This window comes from Xyrauchen texanus, chromosome 2 (genome assembly GCF_025860055.1).
Source record: "Xyrauchen texanus isolate HMW12.3.18 chromosome 2, RBS_HiC_50CHRs, whole genome shotgun sequence".
NCBI lineage: Eukaryota > Metazoa > Chordata > Actinopteri > Cypriniformes > Catostomidae > Xyrauchen > Xyrauchen texanus.
The window spans coordinates 47,763,580-47,789,783 of NC_068277.1; the positions used below are offsets into that span (position 1 = coordinate 47,763,580).

General features: G+C 38.0%; 1 protein-coding gene across 2 annotated transcripts in view; it reads left to right on the plus strand.

Annotated features, from left to right (window-relative positions):
• Nucleotides 1-26,204, plus strand: part of abtb2a (ankyrin repeat and BTB (POZ) domain containing 2a) — a 44,217-nt gene that overhangs the window by 12,895 nt on the left and 5,118 nt on the right. Inside the window, exons 1-10 of one of the 2 annotated variants that reach the window (XM_052148832.1) lie at nucleotides 6,290-6,362; nucleotides 6,479-6,628; nucleotides 10,720-10,927; nucleotides 22,361-22,513; nucleotides 22,664-22,829; nucleotides 23,066-23,155; nucleotides 23,907-24,008; nucleotides 24,297-24,393; nucleotides 24,520-24,643; nucleotides 25,377-25,636. In XM_052148832.1, the coding sequence (XP_052004792.1) occupies nucleotides 6,338-6,362; nucleotides 6,479-6,628; nucleotides 10,720-10,927; nucleotides 22,361-22,513; nucleotides 22,664-22,829; nucleotides 23,066-23,155; nucleotides 23,907-24,008; nucleotides 24,297-24,393; nucleotides 24,520-24,643; nucleotides 25,377-25,636 (1,375 nt within the window). In that variant the 5' untranslated portion in view covers nucleotides 6,290-6,337. Of the gene's footprint in view, nucleotides 1-6,289; nucleotides 6,363-6,478; nucleotides 6,629-10,719; nucleotides 10,928-22,360; nucleotides 22,514-22,663; nucleotides 22,830-23,065; nucleotides 23,156-23,906; nucleotides 24,009-24,296; nucleotides 24,394-24,519; nucleotides 24,644-25,376; nucleotides 25,637-26,204 lie in introns of those variants that run through there. The other variant, XM_052148824.1, reaches the window with a different exon arrangement.

Below are 26,204 nucleotides of genomic sequence, written 5' to 3' on the forward strand. Positions count from 1 at the left end.
ATCCACACATATCGAGCTGTCTCAAATAAGTGATGTGTTGGTAGTATTGTACCAGTGAGAAACTGATTATGTTTACACAATCTTACTCTGAATATGCTTAATAACCAGTGCTGGGTGTAATCTGATTACAAAGTAACTAATTACTGTTAAATAATAACTTTTTAGTAAAAAAAAAGTAGTGTAATACATTACACTTTAAATTCTTGTAATCAGATTGCAGTTACTTAATTACTTTTAAGTACATTACTTGGGTTACACAATTCTAAAATAATATTGATGTCTTTTAAAACATGAATTATGTTCATAAGTACGTCTGTTTATGACTTGCGATAATAAACAAGGGAAAAATATAGACATTATTTTGAATTAGTTTAGCGGAAAAAATAAATTTTCTTTTAAGTGTTTTAATTAACTTAAAAGTAAAGTAATTGGTAATGTGATTTATATTTTGGGTAGGTAGTCAGTCAAATAATCTGATTTAAATTTTAGAGATGTAATTAGTAATTTGTAGTGGATTACTTTCTCAGTAATTTACCCAGCACTATTAATATCCCCACAACAAGTAAGTGCCAAAGTATACATCGGTTTTCCGCGTTGCTGATTGCTCCACACACAATATGAGTGATGTACATTTTTGGTCTAGATTTCATCTGTGCACATTGTTGGTGCATGCACCGGCCATTGACTGTCCTAAAAGAGTATCACAAAGCATTCGTAGTTCGCATCTGTTCGTATTTGCTTACTGTCAGAAAAGTATACTTTGAAAGGCAATGCGGTCGGTTGGGCGCGATCCGATCCTGCCGTTCAGGTGGCTTATCTATTGTGCGTGTATGTATAAGTGTTGTAGGCATACATGTTTGTTTTGACGTCAAAACCATAGAAAAACCTGATGATTTCAAATCACAAGTAAACACCATTTTCTTGCATTTTATTTTTCATTTATTAAATATTTTTTTTTGAATGAGCTGATTTTTGATAGTTAGCAGTGTATTGTTGAGCATGTAAACACACTCACTGATGCTCCCTTGCATTTGAGTGTGTGAACACCTGGAGTTGTGGCAACATGCCAAGATCTGCATAATGTTTAGCTTTATCGTTATGAAAACGGTTAAACACCAGGAGCTAAAAGCTGATTTTTTCTTAAAGTTTCCCCTAGAAGATTCTTCTGCACTCAAAATCAATTGCCACAGTAGGAGAGTTATATCCTTGATGAGGCCCCCATCGTTTCAAAAAGGTTGTTAAATTCATTGTCTTTTTACTAGTGATATCATAACTTATATTCAATGGTGCATTGATTTAGATTTAATATGCTAAAATATTCCTGAAATATTGGGAGGAAAGTGTAGTTGTCAGGTTTTCTCCTAGTATGGAATTTACATGCATCATGTCTTTTAACAAGACAATAACTTTGGCATAATGCTAAAATTCCTTGGATTTAGACCCATTTTTTCACAAGGTTAAAAGTATGTTAAAGAGTCGAAAAACTGGATTTGTAAGGCCAAAGGTCTTGCACTGAGTGGGGACTCCATCTTAATTAAGGAGCTGAACCAAAGGGCGGAAGTTATTATCATCACTCTGTGGTCTTAACTCTCTGGAGAGGGGAGATTTTGGCAGAAATGGTCTGTGCATGTGCACAGTCACACTCACACAAAAATAACTGGCACCTCCCCCTCTACCGCTTAGAGATAGCAGTCAACTCTCCATGTTCTCAATCAACAAGCACTTCCAAGCACTTCAAGCACAGCACCTAGTAACACAAGGGGCGATTGACTCTGACTGTTCAACACACTTCTGCCATTGTGCCCTGCACAAGAAAGGTGGTGTTGTAGGAGCATGTGACAGAGTGACTGGACCACTGTGTTCACACCATATTACCTGAGCCAAATCATGAAAGAAAAATAAGGTAATCACTCAAGTTTAGACAAATTAGGGTACTACATTTGGGCTTGCAATTGAAAGGTGCCTTTAAGCCGTTTCTTAAGGAGTTTGTTCTCTGTTGAAGAACACTTTTCAACTAAAGAACCAAAACTTTCTTACTCTAAATGGCTAAAGGCTAATAAAAATGGCAAAAAAAAGTATACGTTTGAACAGTCTGAATGTTGTAAAATTTCAGGTTTATTGTCTTTTTCAACACATTGCAGAGCAAAAGAGAAAGCGAAATGTGGTGCCTTATACATTGTAGACCTACACTGATCAGCCACAACATTAAAACCACCCACGTAATATTGTGTAGGTCCCTCTCGTGCCGCCAAAACAGTGTCAACTGTGAGAGTTAGGTTTAGGGGTAGGGTTAGGGGATCGAATCTATAGATCATTATGTCTATGGAGAGTCCTTATTAGGATAGCCACACCAACGTGTGTGTGTGTGCGTGTGTGTGTGCGTGTGTGTAAGTGCGGGGAGATGTGGGAGCGCGAGGTCTCTTTTTAACCAAAACTGAAATAAATGTAGGATATTTTAGACATTGTTTTGATTTACTTTAACAAATTTTGGTTTAATTAGTTATTTTGCTGCGGTAGCCTGTAGGGCTCTTTGAAATAACTGAAATAATTTGGCGAAGTGATATGGAACCATTATGCGGTCAAGACCTGGAAATACTTCATAGCCGTATGTTTCCTTGAAAAATTATTGCACACCTTAGAACCTCCGTGAACCAATCAGAATCAATCATTCAACAGACCTGTGGTATAAATAAAATTAAAGTATGCATAGCCTATAGCGAAGCCAAAACATAATGTCCACGCATGTGGATTCGGGGACTTAGGAGAATAAATCTCAATTTATAACACATTATTAACATCCATCATTTGTTTAACATTAATTGTCACACATTATATTCCATAAAATTGATTTGGGTGTGAACATTAAAACCTATCTAAACTGATTAACATCATCACCACAGCTGTTTTGTAACCAAGACCTGAAAGTTTTTTGGCAGGCACACTCATTTCGAGAGGAAGCCCTTAAAAGTCTGGCACCTTGAAATACCAAGGCATTTGTTTCTGACACCTCATCAAACACCAACTGAAACAACCTTTTCCACATAAAAACACCTGTATTGGATGTCTCTTATACATTTTTAAGCTGATAAACGGACCTTTGACATTATGTTTCTGGTTTTCTAATGGGTACAATGTACACATTAACACATTTGTTGGGGTAGATAAGTGTACAGTTGGGTTCACTTCAGCAAAATGTGCTTTTATGCTAAGTTTGACCAATCTCATGAATCATTTCAAGAGGATTTTTTGCCATATCACTTTTCCTTTTAACCGTCTTTTTACCCTATATCTTGCCTGGGTTCTTTCTTTGGTAGTGTATCCCCCTGGTCTGGCCTATCACAATAATATGTATTTCCCAGTCCCCCATCAGCGCTCTCTCCCTCCACATAATGGCAGTGCAAACGTGTTCCCCTCATCCTCAGTCTACAATGATGATAGCAGATGACAGTGTGTGTGTGTGTGTGAGTGGATATGTGTGTGTGGGAGCATGTGGCTGCCTATGACGCATGTCATAGCCTCATGGCTGCCAGTATAGACACGGCTGGCTGTGGGAAACGGGTGTGCCCATCTCTCCTCGTGCTGGATAGAGGGGTTTGGGTTTGGGTCTGTGGGTTCACGGCCTGACCAGTTGCATCATATACACCCTGTGGCTCACCCATAGCCTTATACAAGCCCATCTGTCTATTGCGAAGCAGCCATGCATAGAGCCCAGACCAAACAGCTTCTCAGCCCCTACACATGCAAACCTGCTTTCAATTTGGAGTCTCTATAAAAGACATATTTCTGTATTTTCAGCTGCGCTATATTAGTTAGTAATAACTATGATGTGTAGCACATATGAAATGACCTAAATTAGACCAGTATGATTCAGTTCAGGGCATATGTGGTTAGTTAGTTAGTTAGTTAGTTAGTTAGTTAGTTAGTTAGTTAGTTAGTTAGTTATGGATGGATGGATGGATCTCATGAAATTTAAATGACAATGGCAACATTTTTGCAAACCAAAATGACGTGCTTCAAAACACTTTGAGCTGCAGTTTCCCAGTGAAATGTCCAGCGGGGGGTGCCAAATGTGAGTGAAATTATGTTGTAATCAGACAAGGTTTTAATATGAAAATAAGGTTTTAATGAGTAAAGCATCCCCCCACCCCCCAACATAAACTCAGAGGTAGAAAGTAATGAATTACAACTACTTTCGTTACAGTACTTGTGAAATTTTTCAAATTTTAAGTATTAATAAATAATGAGTTCATTAAAAAGTGTTCAACTTCGCTACAGCTATTTTTCTCCACAATTACAAAGTACAAAAATTGCTGCTAGCAGCAATTAACAGTTTTCAAGCCTTTTAAGAACTTTCAAAGTATGTAAAAAAATGGGAGTCCTAGATGTAGTTCACATTAGCAGGTAACATTGGATAATATACAATAATTTACACACCATTTATACAGCCATTTTGCTGAAATATGATTGGCTGCTGGTGGCCATGTTTTTTTATTTGTCTGAGTCATATTGTATAATGTGTAAGCATTTGGCCCCTTCAAGAAGCATACAGATTTTCAACTTCATTGATAATACAGTTGCAGAGATATGAGCATTTATTTAGTTGTAGCGCCCCCTATAGGCAAATGTTTTCGCGATTTTGTATGCAGACTCAAAATGTTCTTTTCTACATGTGTATCAAATCGTAATATTTGGCCTTCAGGCTTGAACCCCTAAAAAAAATACATTATATTTCAGAATTTTTGGAAGAAGAAAGTTATGAGCACTAAATCTGTTTATGAACTAAAACACGCCATGGGCAGCACGATAGAAGCGCGCAGGACACAGCATCATGAGCACAGCAGCTTGAATAAACTGCCACCGGTGTCCTCTCTTCTCTAGCTTCTCCAAGACTTTCTGCCCTGTACTATACAAGAACTGTAATACTGTGAATTTCCACATATTTCATTTTTCATAAAGTCATAAACAGCCATAGTGCCTGTGATTTTTGTGAAAGTGAATACAATGCACAGTTGTTGTCACGCCTCTATTGTTAAATTTACCATAAAATCGCAGCAAAACTTAGAAAGTGGCACATAAAAATCTGTTTGCAAAAATGTTGTTCAACAGTAGTAATATTCATTCTATTAGGATAGATAGATAGATAGATAGATAGATAGATAGATAGATAGATAGATAGATAGATAGATAGATAGATAGATAGATAGTCTAAAGAATATCATTATGTTGCCAAATAAAGTACTGAATGCCAAGTATTGAATGATGATTGAATATCTTTCAGACAAACTGCTATCTCCTGCACCACTGTGTACCTTTAATCTTGCTCTTCTAGTAAATAATACTCTATTGTACTCAGAAGCCAGTCATTGCACACTATGCTAAGCATCTGCTGCTTTAGAAAAACTAAAACAGTGCCAGTGGTCAACCGAGGCCACGGTTCACTCAACTGTACAAAGAGTGTATAGAGTTTGTTCACCTAAATAGCTCCTTATTGAAGAGAAATACAATTCAATAGTAATGTTATACAAATGGCCTCAATACATCAGGTGTCTAAAATCTGGAGAGATGTTTGATGAATGTGTATACCTCCATGAATGCTTTATCGCTTACCTTGATTTAGAAAACAAATCCACACATTCATCCCTTATTTCAGTCCCCTTTTGATACCCTGTAAAAGAGTTATCTAGGGTAAGGCATGGATTTCAAATCAAATAAAAAAGGAAGTACAAAACACATCCTCCACTTGGGCTAGAGCGTCTTCCATAAATCAGCCGCCAAACATATGATCCGCTCATTATTGCACTGACTATCATGTTGCACTTTCCGTAAGCTTGGCAAAGCTAAATCAACTCTTCATTCAAGAGACAAAGATTTAGCAATAAATTCAGCCTAGCCTAGTCTATGGGAATGGCAAGATTCTAAATAAATTAAACTTAAGCTGTGCTGAGTAGAAATGTATCACCCTTCTGTTGAAAGCCATGTATATATAGTGTGATGGCCAATGTAAACTATCTTGCATGTCATGGCACCATTTATGAGATTATAATTAATCAGCATAAAATATAAAGTTCAGTGATGGAATTGACTCTTAAAGATGGAAAAGCAATAAGACAGCATGAATGAATGAGCAGGGGAAAAGGGCTACAGAAAGGATTATGAAAGAGTTGGGAGTATCCATGCACTGTGTAGAGGAAATGATGACTTCACCACACTTCCTCCTCTTATCTCAAATCAGAGGCACATGCTGTAAAAGGGAAGGATTAGCTTTACACTGAATTTAAGCCCAGTGTGAGTTGAACAACACTGACAGGAGTCGGGCACATCTTTGTTCAAATTCATTATGCAAACAAATGCTCATGCTCTTGGTGTGTACTGTATACTATAAATGGATCAAATTCCAATGGATTAAAATGCTCTGTTTGACCACTGTAGAGTACTTAACCATGGCATGTAGATGTTAATACTCTGTATTTATTTGCAGGTGAGCTGTCCCTGCCAGCCCATTTCAGCTCGTATGCTGATTGTCCAGACTCATTGGTGGAGAGCAGAGAGAATGCCTATGCCCAGCTGGAGCTCAGGACACTGGAGCAGGCCCTGCTGGCCACCTGTGTGGGCAGCCTATCCGAACTCAGTCAGTGCTTGCATTTTAAATTTGTGTGCTGTATTTGAAATTGCATGCTAATATACTGCATACAATACATTAAAAAAAAGGTAAACATATGCATAATGCAACAATGATCAAATTAAGCATTACAATGTGCTTATTTTTTAACACTGAACACCAGCTTTTATAGTTGCATTTCATCTGGCAAGAGCCCCACCTATAATCAGGGCTGGACTGGTAATCTGGCATACCGGCATTTTCTCTTCCCAGTCCAGCCCTGCCTATATTACATCAATGGTGGTACTATTTTTTATAATTTGTATTAATTATTGTCACAGTGGATATACAGTAAACCCTTCATTTTGAGTAATAAAAAAATTATAATTATAATACTTACAAATTGTATCTGAAGCGAAGACAGAATAATGTTTTTTATTCAAAAACGTTTTATTTCAGAATATAATCTAACCTCTGGCAAAGAAAAGTGTGTAAAAAAAAACAAACAAACAAACATAGATTTCTATTGAAAAGCTCCCCACACATATCTTGGGTTCAGGATATCATAGTAACTAGGGGATGGTCTTTTTTGACTTGAGCCAGTAAGTAACTGTAACGCTTGAGCAGAGAGGCAGACAAGGAGATGCGGATCCAAATGCAGTTAAGAATTTATTAAATAAACAAGTAAACACAAAGGAACAACCCTCAATGGGGAAATAAAACATAAAACTGAAAACTAAACACGATGAACACAAACAGAGAACTCAGGCAGGGAACACATACCAGGCTAACAACATACCTCCATTAACAAACAACGACTGACAGAGACTGAACAAACAGACAGGGTTTAAATACATAAATGTGGGACAAAGGGGCCAATGAACAAACAGGACTCAAACAAGATAACAAGGCAAATTAACAAGGGCAGGTGAAAACAATGAACAGTGAACACGAGGGAAAACAAGACTGTGGAGCTACAAAAGGGACAAAAGTGAAAACTAAGGAGTACAAAAGTGACAAAAATGGTAAACAAAAGGGCAACAGTGGAACAAGACTGGGTATACATAACAGTAACCTTGTTGCAACCTTTTCTTAATGCCATAACAACCATATAGCAACACCATAGCAATACCATATTAACCACCCAAAAGACCATAATATTGCATAAATACAGTGTTTGGGAATAACAGAACTGGATTATGTATTTAACATACAAAATATAAGTAACTGTATTCTACTACAGTTACAATTTAAATAATTGGTAATTAGAATACAGTTACATTCAAAAAGTATTTTAATTACTGAAGAGATTACTTTGCATTTTTTTGTCATTTGTTTCATTTCATATTTAGTCTATTCCATTGGAAAACATTTATCCATATAAATGATGCGATCCAAAGTGCATTTGAACAGCGGTGAAACACTTTCTTAATATGTTACATTCATACGAGCAGACAGAGATGTAAGTCTGAAGAATGTTTGGAGCAGCAGAAATAGAAATAAACCTTTATAGCTTTATGCTAAGCTAAAAATGCTGATTCTTGCTGTTTTACATGCACGTTACCAGACACGATCATATTTTATCATGAAAATCCACATTGAATCATATATATATATATATATATATATATATATATATATATATATATATATATATATATATATATATATAATTTTTGTTTTTCTAGTAAGACCTAGTAAGACATCAAGCTTGAATTGCTCCAATGGTAGGAATATTCCTTATTATGGAATGTACATTCAGCTCAAGGGCATGATTAATTGCGTAAATTTTTTTTATGTGTTATTTTTCTTTTAATTAATCTATATAAATGAACATGTTATATAGACAGCCCTAATAAACATAAACAAGAACAATATTTTAAAGTAAATTTAGCAGAGAATATGAATTGCTTTCTAAAATCGAAATGTAAATCGAATAATTAGCAATTTTCTTCATGATAAGAAATGCACAGTGACATATATTATGATTCAATAAGTCACGAGCAATCACGTTATAATCTAGCTGCATTAAGTGCACACTCGAGGGACGAGCGCCCCGTGACAGGGTGCGCATCGACCGGGTGTAGTTTCAATCTGTCCCCCTTAGGAATATTTGCGCAACTCATAGAAGAGGCGCTGGCCACACAGAGAAATGCCAGAGTCAGCATTTGTAGTTAATTACATGAACTGCTTCTTTATTATTTGAACTTTAATAAAGCTATAACACATTAAAGGGTGTTTCCTTTTATTGCCAAGGTTGTCGATAATGTCGACTAATCGTTTCAGACCTAGTGGTCAAGTAGAAAAGGATATATTGGCTTCAATGTGGAAGACTTCTGTGTCATGTGATACATGATTAAGTACAACAAAAAGCATTTAAATGCCAATACACTTTTAAAAGCATGGCTTAAATCAGTGCTATATAGCTTGAGTAATGTTCAAACAAAAAGTGAGTGAAATTGACTTAAAGTAGAGTGTTGCAAAGTAAACTTTACTTGAGAAGTTGTAATTAAAGCCAACAAGGACTGTGTGTAGCATTTACTTTAAAATATGGTCTGTTAAATTTACTAGCAATTTCTACATTAAATTGTTTCCTAGGTTTTTTAAGTAACCCCTACACCAGTTTTTATTTCACTGTATAATGCAAATGTAATTCATTGTTGGCCTATTAATTCAGACATTTTTATAAAATATGTTAAGATTAAGATCAGTGTTGCACTATTTTTAATGGGAATAATCAAAGTATGGAATTTCAAACTCTTTTGTATTTTATCATAACAGATGAAACTCCCGTTTCTCTTTTTCTTAATAAATGATTTAGGATAGCCTTTCACAACATAACAGAGCATAGTAATTATATTTCAGAATTAGGTCACCCAAGGGGACCTTTCTCCTTGCTGTTAATGTTTATTTATTTATTTATTTATTTATTTTCATCACAGCATAATACTGTTTAGTGACATTGTATGTTTTTTTATGATTACTTTACATGTCTGTGAGACAGAGAGAGACATCTGTACAATTTAAATCCTCATATTCTTAATGGTTGACATTGCAGGCCTGGTGAGGGGTGTGTGACTGCCTTGTCTGTGGGTAGTTTGTTTACGTAGCAGACCACAGCTCGTGAGGAGGGAGGGTGGCTGCTGCTAGCATTCAGGCAGAGATGGAAACACTCCCTCCCTTAGGGGACAAGCAACACTCCTGCAGTTGTGTTTCTGGTACAAGAGCACCTTCTGTTTGGGTCAAAGTAGTTAAAAGCACCTTCTTTATGCTTTGTTATTACTGACAAGATCCAGCACGCAAGCTGAATTGTAAAGCAATCCTTTGTTTAGCAACTAATGTGCAGAAGTGGCCCATTAAGGTCCATCTAGACTATTTGTAATTGATCAATTAGATAGTTTCCCACAAATGATTTGTTATTTAAAGATTGGCCACCTAAAACTGTGTTCAAAAGCAGTGAAATCTTAATGATGGATCTCCTGCATTCTCTCAATCATATCTCTTTCCTTTATGATGCTTTCTATATATGGTTGACAGTGTTCGTTGTCTTTACAGTAGGCTGCTGCTGTTTCTCTAATGGTCAATACAGACTTTAAAGGAGTGTGCTTTTGGCCCCATAATATTTTCTCCTCCTCTGGGGAGCAACCCGAGTCTGGATTTCTGCATTTGGAGGCAAAATACAGCAGATTTAAGACTCCTTAGAGTGATTTAGAATAAAGCTCCTAGACATTTCACTTTATCTCATTCCTGTTTTTACATAAAACAGATGGGTTTGAAGATACATTTTGTTATATTGAATTATGTTTTGTGATGTGTGTTGTCAGTACTTAAAAAAAAATGACATGATTGCGATTGGCTACACAGCCACTGTCTTTAGTTTATGCGGTTAAACTGAAGACACTTGGCTTTGCTATCATGTCAGCAGTGCATTTCATATTTCAAATGTATTTATTGCAGGCCATATCTAAGTGCATTTATCTGCCTGCATTTCATCTTTTATTTTAAATTTGTTTTACTGTGACTTAATATGTCTCTTGCGAGATACTTTTTGACAATATGCATACATTTTACATAAGTTGTGATTGAAGTTCAAATGTGTGTTGTGTTTGTGTGTCCTCTAGGTGACTTGGTCTCCCGTGCAATGCACCATATGCAGCGTTTGGTTTCAGCAGGTTCAAGTATCAGTCCTGGCCATGTTTTCAGCCTGCAGCCTATCTCCTGGTCTCCAGACGCTCTTCACACGCTCTATTACTACCTACGAAGTCCACAGATGGAGTCCCTGGAGAACCCCAACCTTGAGCCACCCAGGATAGCCCTCAGTAAAGAGAGGTGAGATCAGTAAGCCAAAACCCATACAATACAGAGTGCTGTTTATGGGTCTAACTGCAAAGGCGGCACAGAAACTGCTTCTGAAATGGTATAAATACAGCATGAAAATGTGTATTAACACTCACAGATGCTACGTAAATGTATTTAGGCAAGAATTAAAATAGCAAAAAGGGTGTTATGAAATTAATGTTTTATATATGAATGTGTGAATATAGAAACAACCTAGTAATTTTAAAAAATCAAAAAAATAATAATGATATAATGGGCTACATTTTCATGCCAGCGCAAGTGGGTGGGGGTGGGAGTGTTTGCGCTATCTGTGGGTGTATGTGCGCAAACTGGGGGTGTATTTTATGTAAATAAAGTGGTGCAATTTGCTATTTTCTTGAGAAATAGGTCATTGCGCTAAGGCGTTTCAAAAGCAGCTATTATCTCAGCGCAAATTCTAAACTCAGTTCATGCATTTGCAGTTTGGATATTTCACCTGCAGATGATTATAAAGTGTTCAAACACTGAAAATACAAGGAACATCAAAATATGTCTCTAACAATTACTTTTGTAGCTGTTTTATGAAACAAATATTTATGAGATTTGTTGTTTTTGTATTATTATTATGTATAGCGGCCACTCAATCCTATGATGATACCGCTGAGAGACTAAGACAGGGACTTTATGCACTTGTGACGCATAAATAAAAACATTGATGAGGTGGCTGATCTTTTACTAGCAATTCTTTATTGCTGGTTGATGTTTCTTGATGGTACAAAGTTTAGTGGTCAACAAAGAATACATCGCCCCTGCTCACCCCCTCACACCTATCTTAATCAGTGAACAGGTGACTAATATTCACATACCTACGTAATCCCGCGACACCCCCACCATGATCACGTGACAATCAAAACATTAACTCGTTCATGTCTACTCAGGGCTGGACTGGGACAAAAAATCGGCCCGGGCATTTTGACTAGAGACCGGCCCACCAGGTATTATTGGCAAAGCCATAAAGCCTTTGAATGAAAACAAACGCTGTTCTGACAGCGATGTACACTGTCTTGTTGGTATATATGTATCAATCTAATGAACTTAAACCTACACCATCCTCCCTATTCTGGTATTCTAAACAGTAATTAGCGGAAAACAAAAGACTGCTTGGTTAAGTTAACCTCCTCCTGAACTGTCTATCTACAACACATGGTGGAAACCTGAAATTAAGACAGAGAAGACTAGAGGTGAGACATGATCATTAATGAATATTAAAATTAATAAATGACAGATTTAGTGGTATTTTCATAAACTATTTATTTACCACATCAACAAACAGCATGGCAGCACAAAATATTTTTTTTAACATGGCAGCCTTTAAAAAGTGAAAGGAGACAGAGAAAGAAAGGTGAGAAAGAATAACACTTAATTGACTTTTTGATGGCATTTTACACAGTACTGGTACAGTATTTAGAAAATGTTGGAAAATAGTGACATCATATACAGTACTTACTTCTTAAGAAATTATGATGGGACCCTGAAAAACAGGACACAAGTAAAAAGGACAGAGAAGGGTGAGAAAGAATGGCATTTGTTGGACTTGCTCATATGATCACACTACTTGTATCTTTATTCCACAAAAATAGCTGAATCATATACAGTAGTACTTACGTAGGAACTTAAAAAGTTGCATGGTCTAGAGAACCTCTTAAAGTATGATTAGACCCTGAAAAACAGGACAGAGAGGAACAACGATTAGATAAATAATAAAATCTATTAAGGACAGATTGTGATTGAATTGTATCACCAAAGACTATTTACTCACTGCATCAATAAAAAGTCACCCACAACACTTCCACAGCAGCAAAACTGAACATATCTTAACATATGGAATATGGAAACTTTTAAGAAGTGAAAGGACAGACAGCGAAGGGTGAGAAAGACTTGCACTTAATGGATTTTTTCAGACGATGACACTACTGGTATGTTTACTCTAGAGAAATGGTTGAATCATATTCTATATAGTACTTACTTAAAATGAACCCACTTCAGGCTTCCAAAATTGACTGACAGTCTGAAACGAAACAATGACAGATTAAGGCTGTAAGAAAACTCTCATATTTATATTATCTAATATTTATTCTATCTACTGTCTTATGCATTAAAACCTATTAAAATGGACACATTCTAAGCATTTTCTGAGCACGTGACTTGTTTGAAGTGAAGAGAGATACAAAACCTATTCATTTGACTGTACTTTTAGGCAATAACAATAAAGTTGAATTTAATCTTAACTGAAACATAATTAGGAATGTTTTGATAATTTTATTTCACCCCACCAGGTTACAAAAGCAGCTTTCTCAGCAGGTCACTCTTCTCAGCTACCCTGTCAATGACCATATCGGAGTCCAATGACATGAGAATGTCCTTTTCAGTGGCCATCAGCATAAACATCTCAAGCCTGTTTCCAGACAGGCTGCTTCGGAGTCTGCTTTTAATGAATTTGAGTGTAGAGAATGTTCTTTCACAGGCAACCTGAGTGAGAGAGAGGGTCAGCAGGTACTTGTGTGCCAGCCCAAGGAGACAGTAGGCATCAGACAGCATGTTGAACCGCCTGAGAATTTCATAGCAGCACAGTGGGCAATTTTTGCAAGAATCACAGCTTTTGGTCACAATTTCCCTTTCTTCGTCCCATTCTTCAGATCTATGCTTTGCTGTTCTGGTCCTGTAGTCATCTACATGTGATGTCTTAAGCCTTTCCCACTGTCCAGCAAAACTTTTCAGTTCTGACTGAAGGTTATTTACTGTAGCCCTGCTGTCAAATTTCAGGAGACATGTGCTGAGGATTTGAAGTGCATTACTAGGAAGAGAAACTGTTCTGACCTGGCTAAACTTCCTGGGGTCCAACCATGCCAAATCCGCAACAAGAGGGCCATTTGTGACAAATCGTCTGTGGATTGCTTCAATAACTGTGTCCAGGATGGTGTTGTGCACTTTCACCTCATATGTTTTCTCAGCATTGATTTGCAACTCATCCTCAGTCATCTCTCCGGCCATGCGTTTTCTCTTCTTGGCTTTTCTTTTCAGGTAGTGCAGCCTCCACATCCATGTCTGTGTTGTCCTCCCTCTCCTCGAGTTTCTGATTTGTCTGTTTCACAAATGTGTCTGCAGCTGCTTTCACAGTTGGGAAGTCCCTGGCGATACTTTTGAGGCTATCTTGTGTGGCAGTCACCATATAATGGGCAGAGAGAATGTCCATCCCCGTTGACTGGAGGTACTTCGACAGAGGAGTTGTTTGCTCAAACACTCTAAGAAATATCTGTGCTGTTAAGACAGTTTTATGCTTCAAGAGACACTCTTTAAAGCCTTGTGCTTTGGCACGAACAGCTGGCTTTTCTTTTTCCCTCTTTTCAATGGCTTCCAGCATGAGCACTACATCAATGAAGAGGCCATCATCTGGTTTTCCAAAATGTCCAAAGATTTTTTGGAGGACATCATGCTTGGCCCACCACCATGTCTCACCTATTGGACTGAGGCGTCTGTGTCTTGTCTCTTCTTGGGTTTGTTTCTCCCACAGATTAACCCTGTGATAGGACTCCTTGATGAACACAGCTATGTCATTAAGTAAATTAAAGAGTGATCCACTTTCAATGACACTTTGTGTTGTGTCAGCAAGCACAAGATTAAGTATGTGTGCATAGCACCACACATGCACATGAGTTGGAGACTGGGCAGTCATAAGTGCTGAAAAGCCTTTGTACTGTTGTTTTGGAGAGTAGGGTGACGAGAGACCCTCTACCTCTTGATCCACTGGACTGATGCAATTTCTTGCTTTTCTCAATGCAGTCATTCAAATGTTCTCTAAGGCACATATCATACTTGCCTAATAACACAATCAATTCCAGAAAGTTACCATGATCGATAGTGTTATCATCCAAAGTGTATGCAGCCTCATTCTCCACATGCCTATAGCTGAGTCCCCTCTTCCCTAGTACTTTGACCACGTCCACTATACGCTCCAAAACTTGCCGTCTCTTTTTCACTTGTGCTCTGTGAGCTGACAACTGACTGCCAGCAAACAAGCTGCTGATGTTGCCTTTTGAGCACCTTAAGAAAAAAGCTTCAGCACAGGTCTGGTGTGTAGTGTTCTTTTCATGCTCCTCTGTGCGCAGATGTACTTGTCGCCAGTCACTCATGCCTGTTATAAATGCGCTGGTGTCAGTCCGCCTTGTAAATGCCAGACACACAAAGCAGAACAATAAATGGCGTTCTTTGCAATAAGTAAGCCACTTCCTGCTGGTGCCATCTTTACGGCTGAACACCCTCATCACAACTGCATTGCTGGTGTTCTGCTGTGGGTGGTAATCTAAGAATGCCTGTAATATGGCGGGTTCAGGGCTGAGCAAAGTAATCTATGCCCTGGCTCTCACTCTCCTGGTCTTCCAACTCTCTCTCTTGCTCAATCTCTTTCTCTTGCTCCATCTCTCTCTCCTGCTCTTGCATTTCTCTCTCTCCTGCTCTTGCATTTCTCTCTCTCCTGCTCCATCTCTCTCTCCTGCTCTTGCATTTCTCTCTCCTGCTCCATCTCTCTCTCTCCTGCTCTTGCATTTCTCTCTCCTGCTCCATTCTCTCTCCTGCTCCATCTCTCTCCTGCTCCATCTCTCTCTCCTCCTCTTGCATCTCTCTCTCCTGCTCCATCTCTCTCTCCTGCTCTTCTGTCTCCTCTGTCACAGACTTCTCCACTTGTGATGATGGATCAACCTGGTGTAACATGTAAGTATTGGCACAATTTGTTGAGATTTTGGGGAGTTCCTCAATAACAAGGTGACCAAAGACTACAATAATCAGTGATAAAATTGCCTAATTACTGTTTAATAATATCAAACATAAATGAAATATAATTATTATTATCAATATAACAATAATGTACCAAATGCAATATGTTTATTTTTAACCTTTAATTATTAAAGGTTACAAGTAGGGTGGCCCCATACCATACCATAGATATAACATCAAGGTCCAAAAATATTTAAAATTGTTTGGAAAAACGCAGACACTAAATAATAACATGGCGGCACACAACAGTGCAGTAGTGGTCAGTTAACTATTTTTGTGAGCTCATCTAAAGTGAGGACTATTTATGCCTTGTAAAGCATTTACAAAGGAGATTTAAATGCTGTTAATAATTTCTCTGTTCTGTATCACTGTGTTGTGTTTGTTTCATTTTTCTGTTTAGAAGATAACTGAGTCTTTAAATCTCCTTTATAAATGCTTTACAAGGCATGAGTAGTCCTCACTTTAGATGAGCTCACAAAAATAGTTAACTGTCCACTACTGCACTGTTGTGTGCCGCCATGTTATTATTTAGTGCTTTATAACTACCTGAATTTACTCCATTTACTTACACTTTCTAAGTGATCTTATGAACCACTGACAACTCTTAAATAACTGGTTTGTAAATAATGCTATACTTCATTTAGAAATTATTAATTAATCATTAACAAAGTATGAAAATACAATTATTAAACACATTATAGATATGCTTATAAATCAAGAAAAAAGCATTTATAGCTGTATTTACAAACTGCTTATTAATGTCTATAAATGCTTTTATAAATGATGAATTAACTGTTTACTCATGCTTACTTAATGATTAATAGCGTGCAGTTATTATAAAGTGTTACCAAAATATCTACCACTAGACCATTTAAGAAGTCAGACAAAACTTTCGGATCATAGATGGATGCATTTATTTACGGGTTGAGAGAGGCTGCACAGTTTGACCAGAGGGCAGCGAGCGACACCAGGCTGCCGGATGGTGTTGCTAAGACTTGCAATGTATAACTATTATCAGACCTGGCCTGGAGTCACGGCCCCGACTCTCCCGATTGCCACTCCGCCCTTGCTTAGTTATAATCATTTTCGTTCCGCCTCGTCCCTCGTCTCGTCAACGAAAACTCGAAAACGTCTCGTCATGTTTTAGTCACCTTAGAGCCAGCCAGCCATTTTTAGCTAGTCATCGTCGCGTTATCGTCATTAAAAAAAGTGTGTCAACTTACCTCAAGTTCAGTTCTGCCACTTGGACCGGCAGTCGCCTCGGGTCTCTCCTCCTCCTGCCTCCCCTTTCCCTCTTCAATCTGCTGCTGGCCTCCATCACTTGCAAATTTTACTGAAGTGGATGCTCCACTATAGCCACCACCAAACAACTGTGATATTTTAGCACATTTGGCAGCATCTGCCTGAAGGGCTAGTTTCTTTTTTGCCCTAATTTTTTCGGCTCCTCCTTTACGTTTTTTGTTCTCCATTTTTGTTCAGCAGCAATGATATGTGATTGCTGATCCATTGAAGGGGGAGGGTGCATCTGACCTCCTCGGCTGTAATTGGTCCAGCCCAGAGTCGATCATGACCAATTGGCCAATCCACCACCTTTAATAGTTTATACCGTTGCAAAAAAAACAAAAAACATCGGCCCACAAAAGAAGAAAAATCACCATCGGTATGCCCAATGTGCGAGTTTTATAGGCCGTTCAGACAAAAAAAAAAAAAATGTAAGTGTGTAGGCTACCGGCCCACAAAGCACGTCGGCCCACCGGGCAAATGCCCAAAATGCCCGATGTCCAGTCCAGCCCTGTGTCTACTACATTATGTTTATATTTACAATTGTATTTATGATCTCATTTGTATTAGTATTTTCCACCTGTTGTCTTAAAAAGGGACGGTGGAAGAAATTGGAGAGAGTAAAATGTTTGAATTTGGTATGATTTTTTTTTACTAATTATTTAGATTTTCTCTTAGTTTATGAATATGAATTTAAAAACATTTTTGTGTTTCAATAAATTAATTACATTTTTCAAAATCAATATAAACCGGTAGAAGTGAAGTGTATTCTGATACAATCACTGTTTATACTAGCCATGATTTGTGTGTCAGTAGATTAAAATGATTAATAATACCTATAAGGGCTGCTCGATTATGGCAAAAATCATAATTACGATTATTTAGTTCAATATTGAGATCAGGATTATGTAACATGATTTCTCATTGACTTTGGGAACATCATGCATTTATTGAAATTTTTTAAGAAAAATTATTTATTTTTTTTGTTTAACAGTGGATTTCCTTGAACTTGAAATGTAAACTGCACTGGGTAGGGAGGAGGCTGTTGTCATATGATAATTACTTTGTCACATATGGTAGTTAAATTAAGAATAACCTCCATCGCCATCATTTTCAGCAGGGATGCTCATAGTTATATGGAATGAGACCTACTTTTTCTTCATGTTATTGCAGAAAGATCTACCATGTACAATAAAGTCTATACATTATCACAATACCAACATTCCAGTTGTCTGTAGAGAAATTTGACAATTCTCAATACCAGCTTCAAAACCACAACAAATAAAAATGCTAACTAATTTGTTAATTATAGAAGAATGGTTTCAAGTTCTTAAGTAATTATTCAAGACTAGTAAACAGTCAGCAATAAAATAGCAACAAAAGGAACAATAGAACAAAAGAATACAAATTAAGAACATGCAGAGCTTTTTTTAACAGCTTTAAATGTAAAAAGAAAAATGAACAGCAATAGGCTATCAAGTAAACATTCAGAATGAAATGCAACATAAAACCACTACTGGTCTTCACTGTGTGATTATAATACAGTAATACTTTTTAAAGGTACTGAAGTTATTCAGTCAAGTGTTTTGACTTTTCTCAGTTAACACAGTGTTTTCTCATTTTCTTGTTGTAGTTGTTTGATTATTATAATGACACACTATGGCAGCAGGTCTATTAGCTTACATGTCTGGCATTTTAATACAAATCCACTTTTATCCACTATTTACGTTCACTTTAAAATAACAAATTGTGTTTATATGAATACCTAAACCAAAATTTGAAAATGTATTTGACCGTTAAGGAGTGAATTAGCATAAGCATTTTTGGAATGCACGCGCATGTTCCGCACACACACATATGCTGCCTGTCAATCAAACAGGGCGTGGCTGTTACTATATCACTAGCGAATTATAAAATTACGTGCTCTGGATAATTTTCAACAGCAGAATAAAAATAGGAACTATCTAATAAGTGACACGGGTTATTTTTTCGTTATTAACGTTATAATCAGTCTGCTTGTCCGGTCGGGCAAGTAAAATTGTCTTTCACTTGCCCCATCAAAATTCCTCTTGTCCCTGACAAGGGTTAATGTTGAGAACATTCACTTGTAATTATTTTGGAAAACAAGCCAAAAAAGACTAATCAAAAATGTATTTTGTTCCAGTGTATACTGGGCTAAGACTACACTCTCTCACCTTTATGTTCACTTCGATCCAAGCAAACTTTCTCTTCATTATGGAGCTGCGTATCACTGATTTAATTAATGTCACATTATTATTCACAACGTTATAATCTAGCTGCAGCAAACATGCGTGAGTGACGAGCGTCCCCACACCAGAGCACAAAAATTGTTTGATCTCGATTCTGTCTTGTTTTCTTAATCGTTGAAAGCCAAAATCATAATTGAAAATAAAATTTGATTAATCGCCCAACCCTAATACCCATATTCTCTAGAACTTAGCATAAATTCAAATCCTGGCGAGAACCAATTTTCTTTCACGTGTATAAAAGGAGTGTTTCACTGTCACAGTTAATGCACAAAAGAACATCCATATTTATATTCTTCTGATTCGTTGCATACAGTCCATTTACACTACAAATTCCTTATGAATGAGCTGCCTTTGTTTATGACCCAGCCCATTAGCATTTTGCGCACGCAGGTTCGGCAAACCGACTTACGCCTAGACTTTGTGCATGCTTGTATGATAATACCAAACTTCATGGCCATGCCCATTGACTTTGCATGTATGACTTATGGCACATCACTGCGCTTAATGCTGTGCATGCACAAGCCTTTAAAGTTTAAGGCTATACTAACGCTCAGCACCAGAGCTGCTGTTGTTACTAGGGGCTGAGTTAGGTTAGGGCAGGAATATTTTAGGTATGGCTTTACATTATGTGGCATTGTGTCTTTACACAAAAGTTTGAGCAGACACAGAGCCCTACCTCAGCTGTGCAAAGATGCCATTAGACTTCTCTGAAATGAAGCACCATTGTGAAGGTAAAGGAAGCACATTAAATGAATCACCATTGGCTATTATCTTCTTGTTTTTAATGCCTTCATAGGCCCACTTTTCCAGTCTTTTCCTTTTGGTATTCTAAATGTAACAATATTTTCCTTTGAAATGTGCTTTAGCTTTAAACTGTAGAGTATATAGACATCATTTGGAATTTGCTTCTAATTCTATTCTTGTATGATGAGTGCACTTAACTCTGCATGTATGAGAAAGTTTTCTCAGATTTGATGGAACTTAGTGGCAACCTAGTGGAAAGATTGCATTGCATTCATGCCAGACGATGAATGCTAATGTTTTTAGCAGGTGGTCAAGGTTCTGTAAATGGTTCACAATCATTGAATTCCAGGCACAGATACTTGAAAAGAAGAAAACCATAGAGGATTCCTACTGTAATATCATATTGATTGCAATTCCAGTGAGACTGTGTCTGTAGAAGACAACAGATGCTGTTATAAAAATGTGCATTAAGAGTGAAGTTCCAGGCTTGTTTGTGGTAATGAAAGGCAGGATTGTAAGTAGTGCTGAGCCAAATTCAGCAGCCTTTGTAATTACTGACCTAATTTCTCTCTGATACAGTTTTGTGCCACTGATAGGTGGAAGTGTGTGTGTGTGTGTGTGTGTGTGTGTGTGTGTGTGTGTGTGTGTGTGTGTGTGTGTGTGTGTGTGTGTGTGTGTGCGCGTGCACGAGAGAGAGAGAGAGAGTGAGAGAAACCATTAATATTACTACTGTATTTCTTTTTGTTTACATTTCAAGAGAGTTAAATGCCATGAACCAAAGCAGCCAGCTTCAAGGTGAATCACAACTTTACAAACGTAGTTTTTTGTTTATGGCAAAAAAAGTATTTGAAAATCAGACAAAAAGACAAAGGTTCAATACTGTCATGGTCCTGTCACTCTGGGTTTTGGACCGTGGCATCAATGTCCCATGTCTTGTGTTTCATTGTCTTTGTGTGAGCGCACGGTTTCGGTTGTATTCCCTGCCGTCTTGTTTCATGTCGGGAGTACTGTGTCTGGATCCTGACTTCCTGTCTGGTTCGGTTTCAGTCTGTGTTGGGATCCTGACACTCGTGCTCCATGTCTGTCTGTTCTTGACGTGGGTGCATCACGCTGATGTCATCTTGGCAGCATGCACTCACGTCAATAGTATGTCTCTCGTGAACACAGGTGCACCTGTCTTGTTAACCTGTTGATTTCTCTCCCTATTTTAGTCCTCTTGTTCACTTTCCAGTGCCAGTTCGTCTTGTTTCCAGTCTTGTGCGCTGTTGTATCCTGTCTGTCTTTAATGTTCCATGTTGTTTAATGTTCAGTCCGGTCAGTCCTGTTTCCCCTGCCCAAGCCTGGATTATATTTCCTTTGTTTTTTCCCCTTTGGGGTAGTTTATGTTTATTGTTTTTCCCCCTTGTGGGAGTTTGAGTTCCCCTTTATTTTTTTTATTTAATAAATTCCCTGTTTTTTACCTCTGCATTTCGTGACACAAGACTGTGTATTTACCAACTTCCATGAGCGCACAATCTACAATCCCATGAAGCATTGCGAATGAAGTCATTAAATAAAAATGAATTGGAATATATACAACTATTGATTTAAGGTTGTTGATTTTAAGTATACATATAACAATATATATTTAAATTTATTGCAAAATATTCTGATATGTACAAATAGATAAGTAGTTTAAGGATGAAGGTGGACTGACTCGATTACATCCTTCACAGTGTGCAATGGGAGTGGGCAGTCGCTCCAGGGCTCTTTCTGTGGGCTTAATTGGCTGCGGTTCTCTGCTGGACCATGGGTAATGTAGTTGTTTACCAGGAATTCATTTATCAAACATAATGTTTAAACAGTAAACTTGAAATAACCCAGACTGATAGCTTCAACGAAATAGTATACCATCGATGAACAACCTCGGAGTTCTAGGTCTGTCTTTTAAGTGTTTATAGGTTATTGTTCAGAATCTTTTCATCTATGGAAAAAATTTATGGGATTTTGACTTCCAGAATGAGACTGTTTTGCTCTATTGTTATTTCACATTGCACAATTTCCCAGTGTTGCACAGTTACACAGCTATGCTGCAGATGCTTTGGCAATACAAATGCTTTCATCATTCCAATTAATCCAATGTCACCGTGCTCTCCCAACAAGTTCAGGTGCTGAGGCCCAAAAAATCATTACAAGACAAAAATTAAGGTCATGCCAAACAAGCCAGTTAAATTTTATTTGAAAATTGAGAGTAAGAGGGGTAAAGTGAGAGAGTGTGACTGTCTGGTCTTGTTTGAGTGCAGAGCTGGTAAATAACTGAGTAATGTGATGTCTCTCTCAGGCCGTTTCCTCTTCTTCCTCCCCTAATGGAGTGGATGCGGGTTGCCATGGTGCACGCGGATCATCGGCGGAGTCTGTTGGTGGACAGTGATGATGTCAGACAGACTGCTCGACAGCTTCTCCCTGGACTAGACTGTGAACCCAGACAGCTCAAGTACGAAATTCTCTACACTTCTCGCCATCTTTTCCCAATTAACTTTGTACTTTGGTTCTCCATCTGTCAGAGAATTCTGCCAAGTTTTTGCTGTATTTTTTTCACTTCTCACGCACACTTTTAACGTAATCAACTCTCTCTCTCTCTCAGGCCAGATTGCTGTTTCACCTCCTTTAAGCGTTTGGATTCAAAGGCAGCCGCAGACAAGTTTAATCTGGATCTTGGCTTTCGCATGCTTAACTGTGGACGCACAGATCTGATTGGCCAGGCTATCCAGCTTCTGGGCCCAGATGGGGTGAACAGTATGGATGACCAGGTGAACTTAAAAAGCCTTGTAACTATGACACTGTAAAAAGACTCTGTCTAAAAGAATAATAAAAAATAATAATATACGTATACCATATATGTACTACATTTCTTAGTTTAAGAGGTTTCCTGCAGCCAGGCCCTGATCTCTAAAGATGTCTCATGTTTCTTCTGATCAGCATTGCCTAATAAGTAGCCTATGATATGTTTAACCCTTACCTTCTCTATCTCTCTCTGGGTTTTCAGGGCATGACTCCTCTGATGTACGCCTGCTCAGCAGGGGACGAGGCTCTGGTGCACATGCTCATCGATGCCAGTGCGAACCTGGACATGGCAGTAATGACTCTCTGCTCATTCAGTCGCATCATATATTTACTTAAAGTATCTATCTATACTTTACCTGACATGAGCCCATTTCATCTTAGCATGTTGTTGCATTGATGGGTTGCAGTAATGTAATATACTTCTATGTACTCTGTGAGCTCACAAATTTGCAAAAACCTTTGGGTGGTTTACCAAAACAAGTATGAAACTAAAACTTTGATGTAGTAGCAGGCTAAATAACTGTAAGCAGCAGATACAGATGTAGAAGTAGACTTCTTATCTGCCAGCAGCATATTTCCCTGCAGCTCTCACCTGGTAACCCAGTGAAGCTAAGCAGGGTTTATCCTTGTACCTGGATGGGAGACCTTCTGGTGAAAACTAAGGTTGCTTCTAGAAGAGTTGTTAATAAGGCCTGTTAGGGGGTGTTCACCCTGCAGTCTGCGTGGGTCCTAATGCCCCAGTATAGTGACGAGGACTGTAAAATATGCTCCATCTTTTGGATGTGGCATTCTCTGTGGCCATTAAAAAAAATCCCAGGGCATTTCATGAGTAGAGTAGGGGTGCAACCCGATGTCATTTACATTTATGCATTTGGCAGACGCTTTTATCCAAAGCGACTTACAGTACACTTTCTGGTGCACTATGGCTGCCATCACATCATCCCCACTGAGATAACCCCACTGCTATGTAAAGCATTTGAGTGCATAGAATAAGTGCTGTATAAATGTGAAGAATTATAATGATTTATTTACTTATTTTCCAGGTGCCTAACTGTTCACCAAAACATCCCTCTGTCCATCCTGAGAGCCGCAGTTGGGTTGCTCTTACCTTTGCAGTGCTACATGGACAGATATCTGTAGTGCAGGTAAAATTGCACTCTAAAGTATTAACATTATTTAATAACCTGTATGTATTAATATATTAATAGTACATCTATAAATACTAATAGTAATACTAATATCTATAAATGCTAATGTAACAGTAGCCAGCTGGTAGGTAGCAGTGTGTAAACCTCGCTGCCCTGGTCTCATGAGGTGCACTAGTGACTGACGCTAAAGGCTATAGCCTTTAGCCTTCTCGTTAGTGTTCCCCCCTCCCATGCCGGGAGGAGGGCACACATATTTTTGATAAATGAACTATGTTTGACCTGCAGCTCCTGTTAGATGTGGGAGCAGATGTGGAAGGTTCAGCCATGAGGAACGGCCACCACAGCTCAGCAGAAACGCCCCTCCAGCTGGCATCAGCCGCAGGTGGGAATAAACTGCTTTTTGCATGTGCTGGTCTTTAAGGAGTTATGTTTGAATATACTTCTAACACAGAAAACTTTGCTTAACATGCTTTATTAGAAACAAACACTTACTGGAGTGTGCTTTTAGGGAACTATGAGATGGTGAGTCTGCTGTTATCCCGTGGTGCGGACCCGATGCTGAGGGTGGATCTGACATCTTCACTCTATGAGGGCATGAACTGCTTTAGTCATGCTGCCGCGCATGGACACAGGTGCTGACACATCACAAACATATGTAGTGACCCCAAACAATGTTTGTACACTTAAGCCACACTTAAAAAGTTGAGAATGTCTTTGCATTATAAAACAAAATATCAAATCAAGTGGAATTTATTTTAAATACATATAACACAAACTAATTTCAAGCATTTCACAATAAAGTTTGTTAGGTTTAAGAGATAAAAAAATAGACATATTTTTTAAAATTAAAAATAAAAAGCCTTTGGACACTTTCTACATTTGGCAGACACTTTTATCCAAAGTTCATTTTATTCAACAGCTCATTCAGGTTACACGTTTCATCTGTTTTGTATGTTCCCTGGGGATTGGACCCATGATCTTGGCGTTGCGAGCGCCACTCTCTTCCAGTTGAGCTAACCACTTTCACTTTCAGTACACCTTCACATGTCTGAACTTCATACGTTCACTAAAAATAACCATGGGACCAGTTAGTTAAAAGTAATTGCAAAAATGATTACGAAAAGTGAGTTAATGAGTGAGTTCTGGGAAAAGGCCTAGCATGATTTTATTGCAGATGACACTTGGTTAGACTTAATTCATACATTCCTTTTGTAAGTGTCCAAACATGTCCAAATGCTTTTGGTGCTACTGTAGATAAAGACATTTGAAATAAATACAAAAACAATCACATCAAACTTCATTCAAAAGCTTTAGTGATTTGAATTTTATTATGTATTAAAATTTACTGTATACATTTAACTGCAGGAACGTGTTGAGAAAGCTATTGAGTCAGCCACAGCAGCTGCAGGAGGACGTGCTTTCTCTGGAAGAGATCCTGGCAGAGGGAGTGGAGGAGCAGGAGGATCAAAAACAGTGGGGCAGGACAGATAGAAAGCCTGTACACATTCCCGGTGATGGAGGCACTCCACGACTCTGTAAGGCCCGCATTAGAGCTCTGCAGGAAGCCAGCCTGCACAGCGCAGAGCACGGATACCTGGACGTCACCATGGAGCTCAGGGCACTGGGTACACATCTGAAAATAAACAACACATTAAATTAGAAACGTATAAACAATGAGAAACTCTTGGCTTTTAGTAGACACCAAGAGTGGGATAAAGTATTTTATTACAGGGATCACAGTGGTAACAAAGCCAGTCTAGTGGTCGGCTGATACAGGCCAATATGCTGTTCAATGACGATAATTACAGCATTTCTACATGTGTTCACGAATTCACTGGTTCATATAGTCCTTAAGCGTAATTAGGTAAACAGATTTGCTGTACTGTCCATAATGGAGGGGCTCAGATCTTTTTTTTCTTTTTCCTCTTTTTTGTGGTTTGGTGTATGATAACATATGGCATTTAATATGTAAGTTTAAATCACTTTGATCTTAGCATTATAACATAAGATGTCATTGCATCTTTTATGAGAATGTAAATGTTATGGACACCGGCACTATGGTTACTGTCTCTTTAAGAAGATCGGACTTGAGCACTTAATACAATATTGAAGGCATTCTGCAGTAAATGCTGTTGCATTTACATCTGTGTTGATTTATATTGATTCTTTTATTTTGTGGCGAGGAATGAGGAT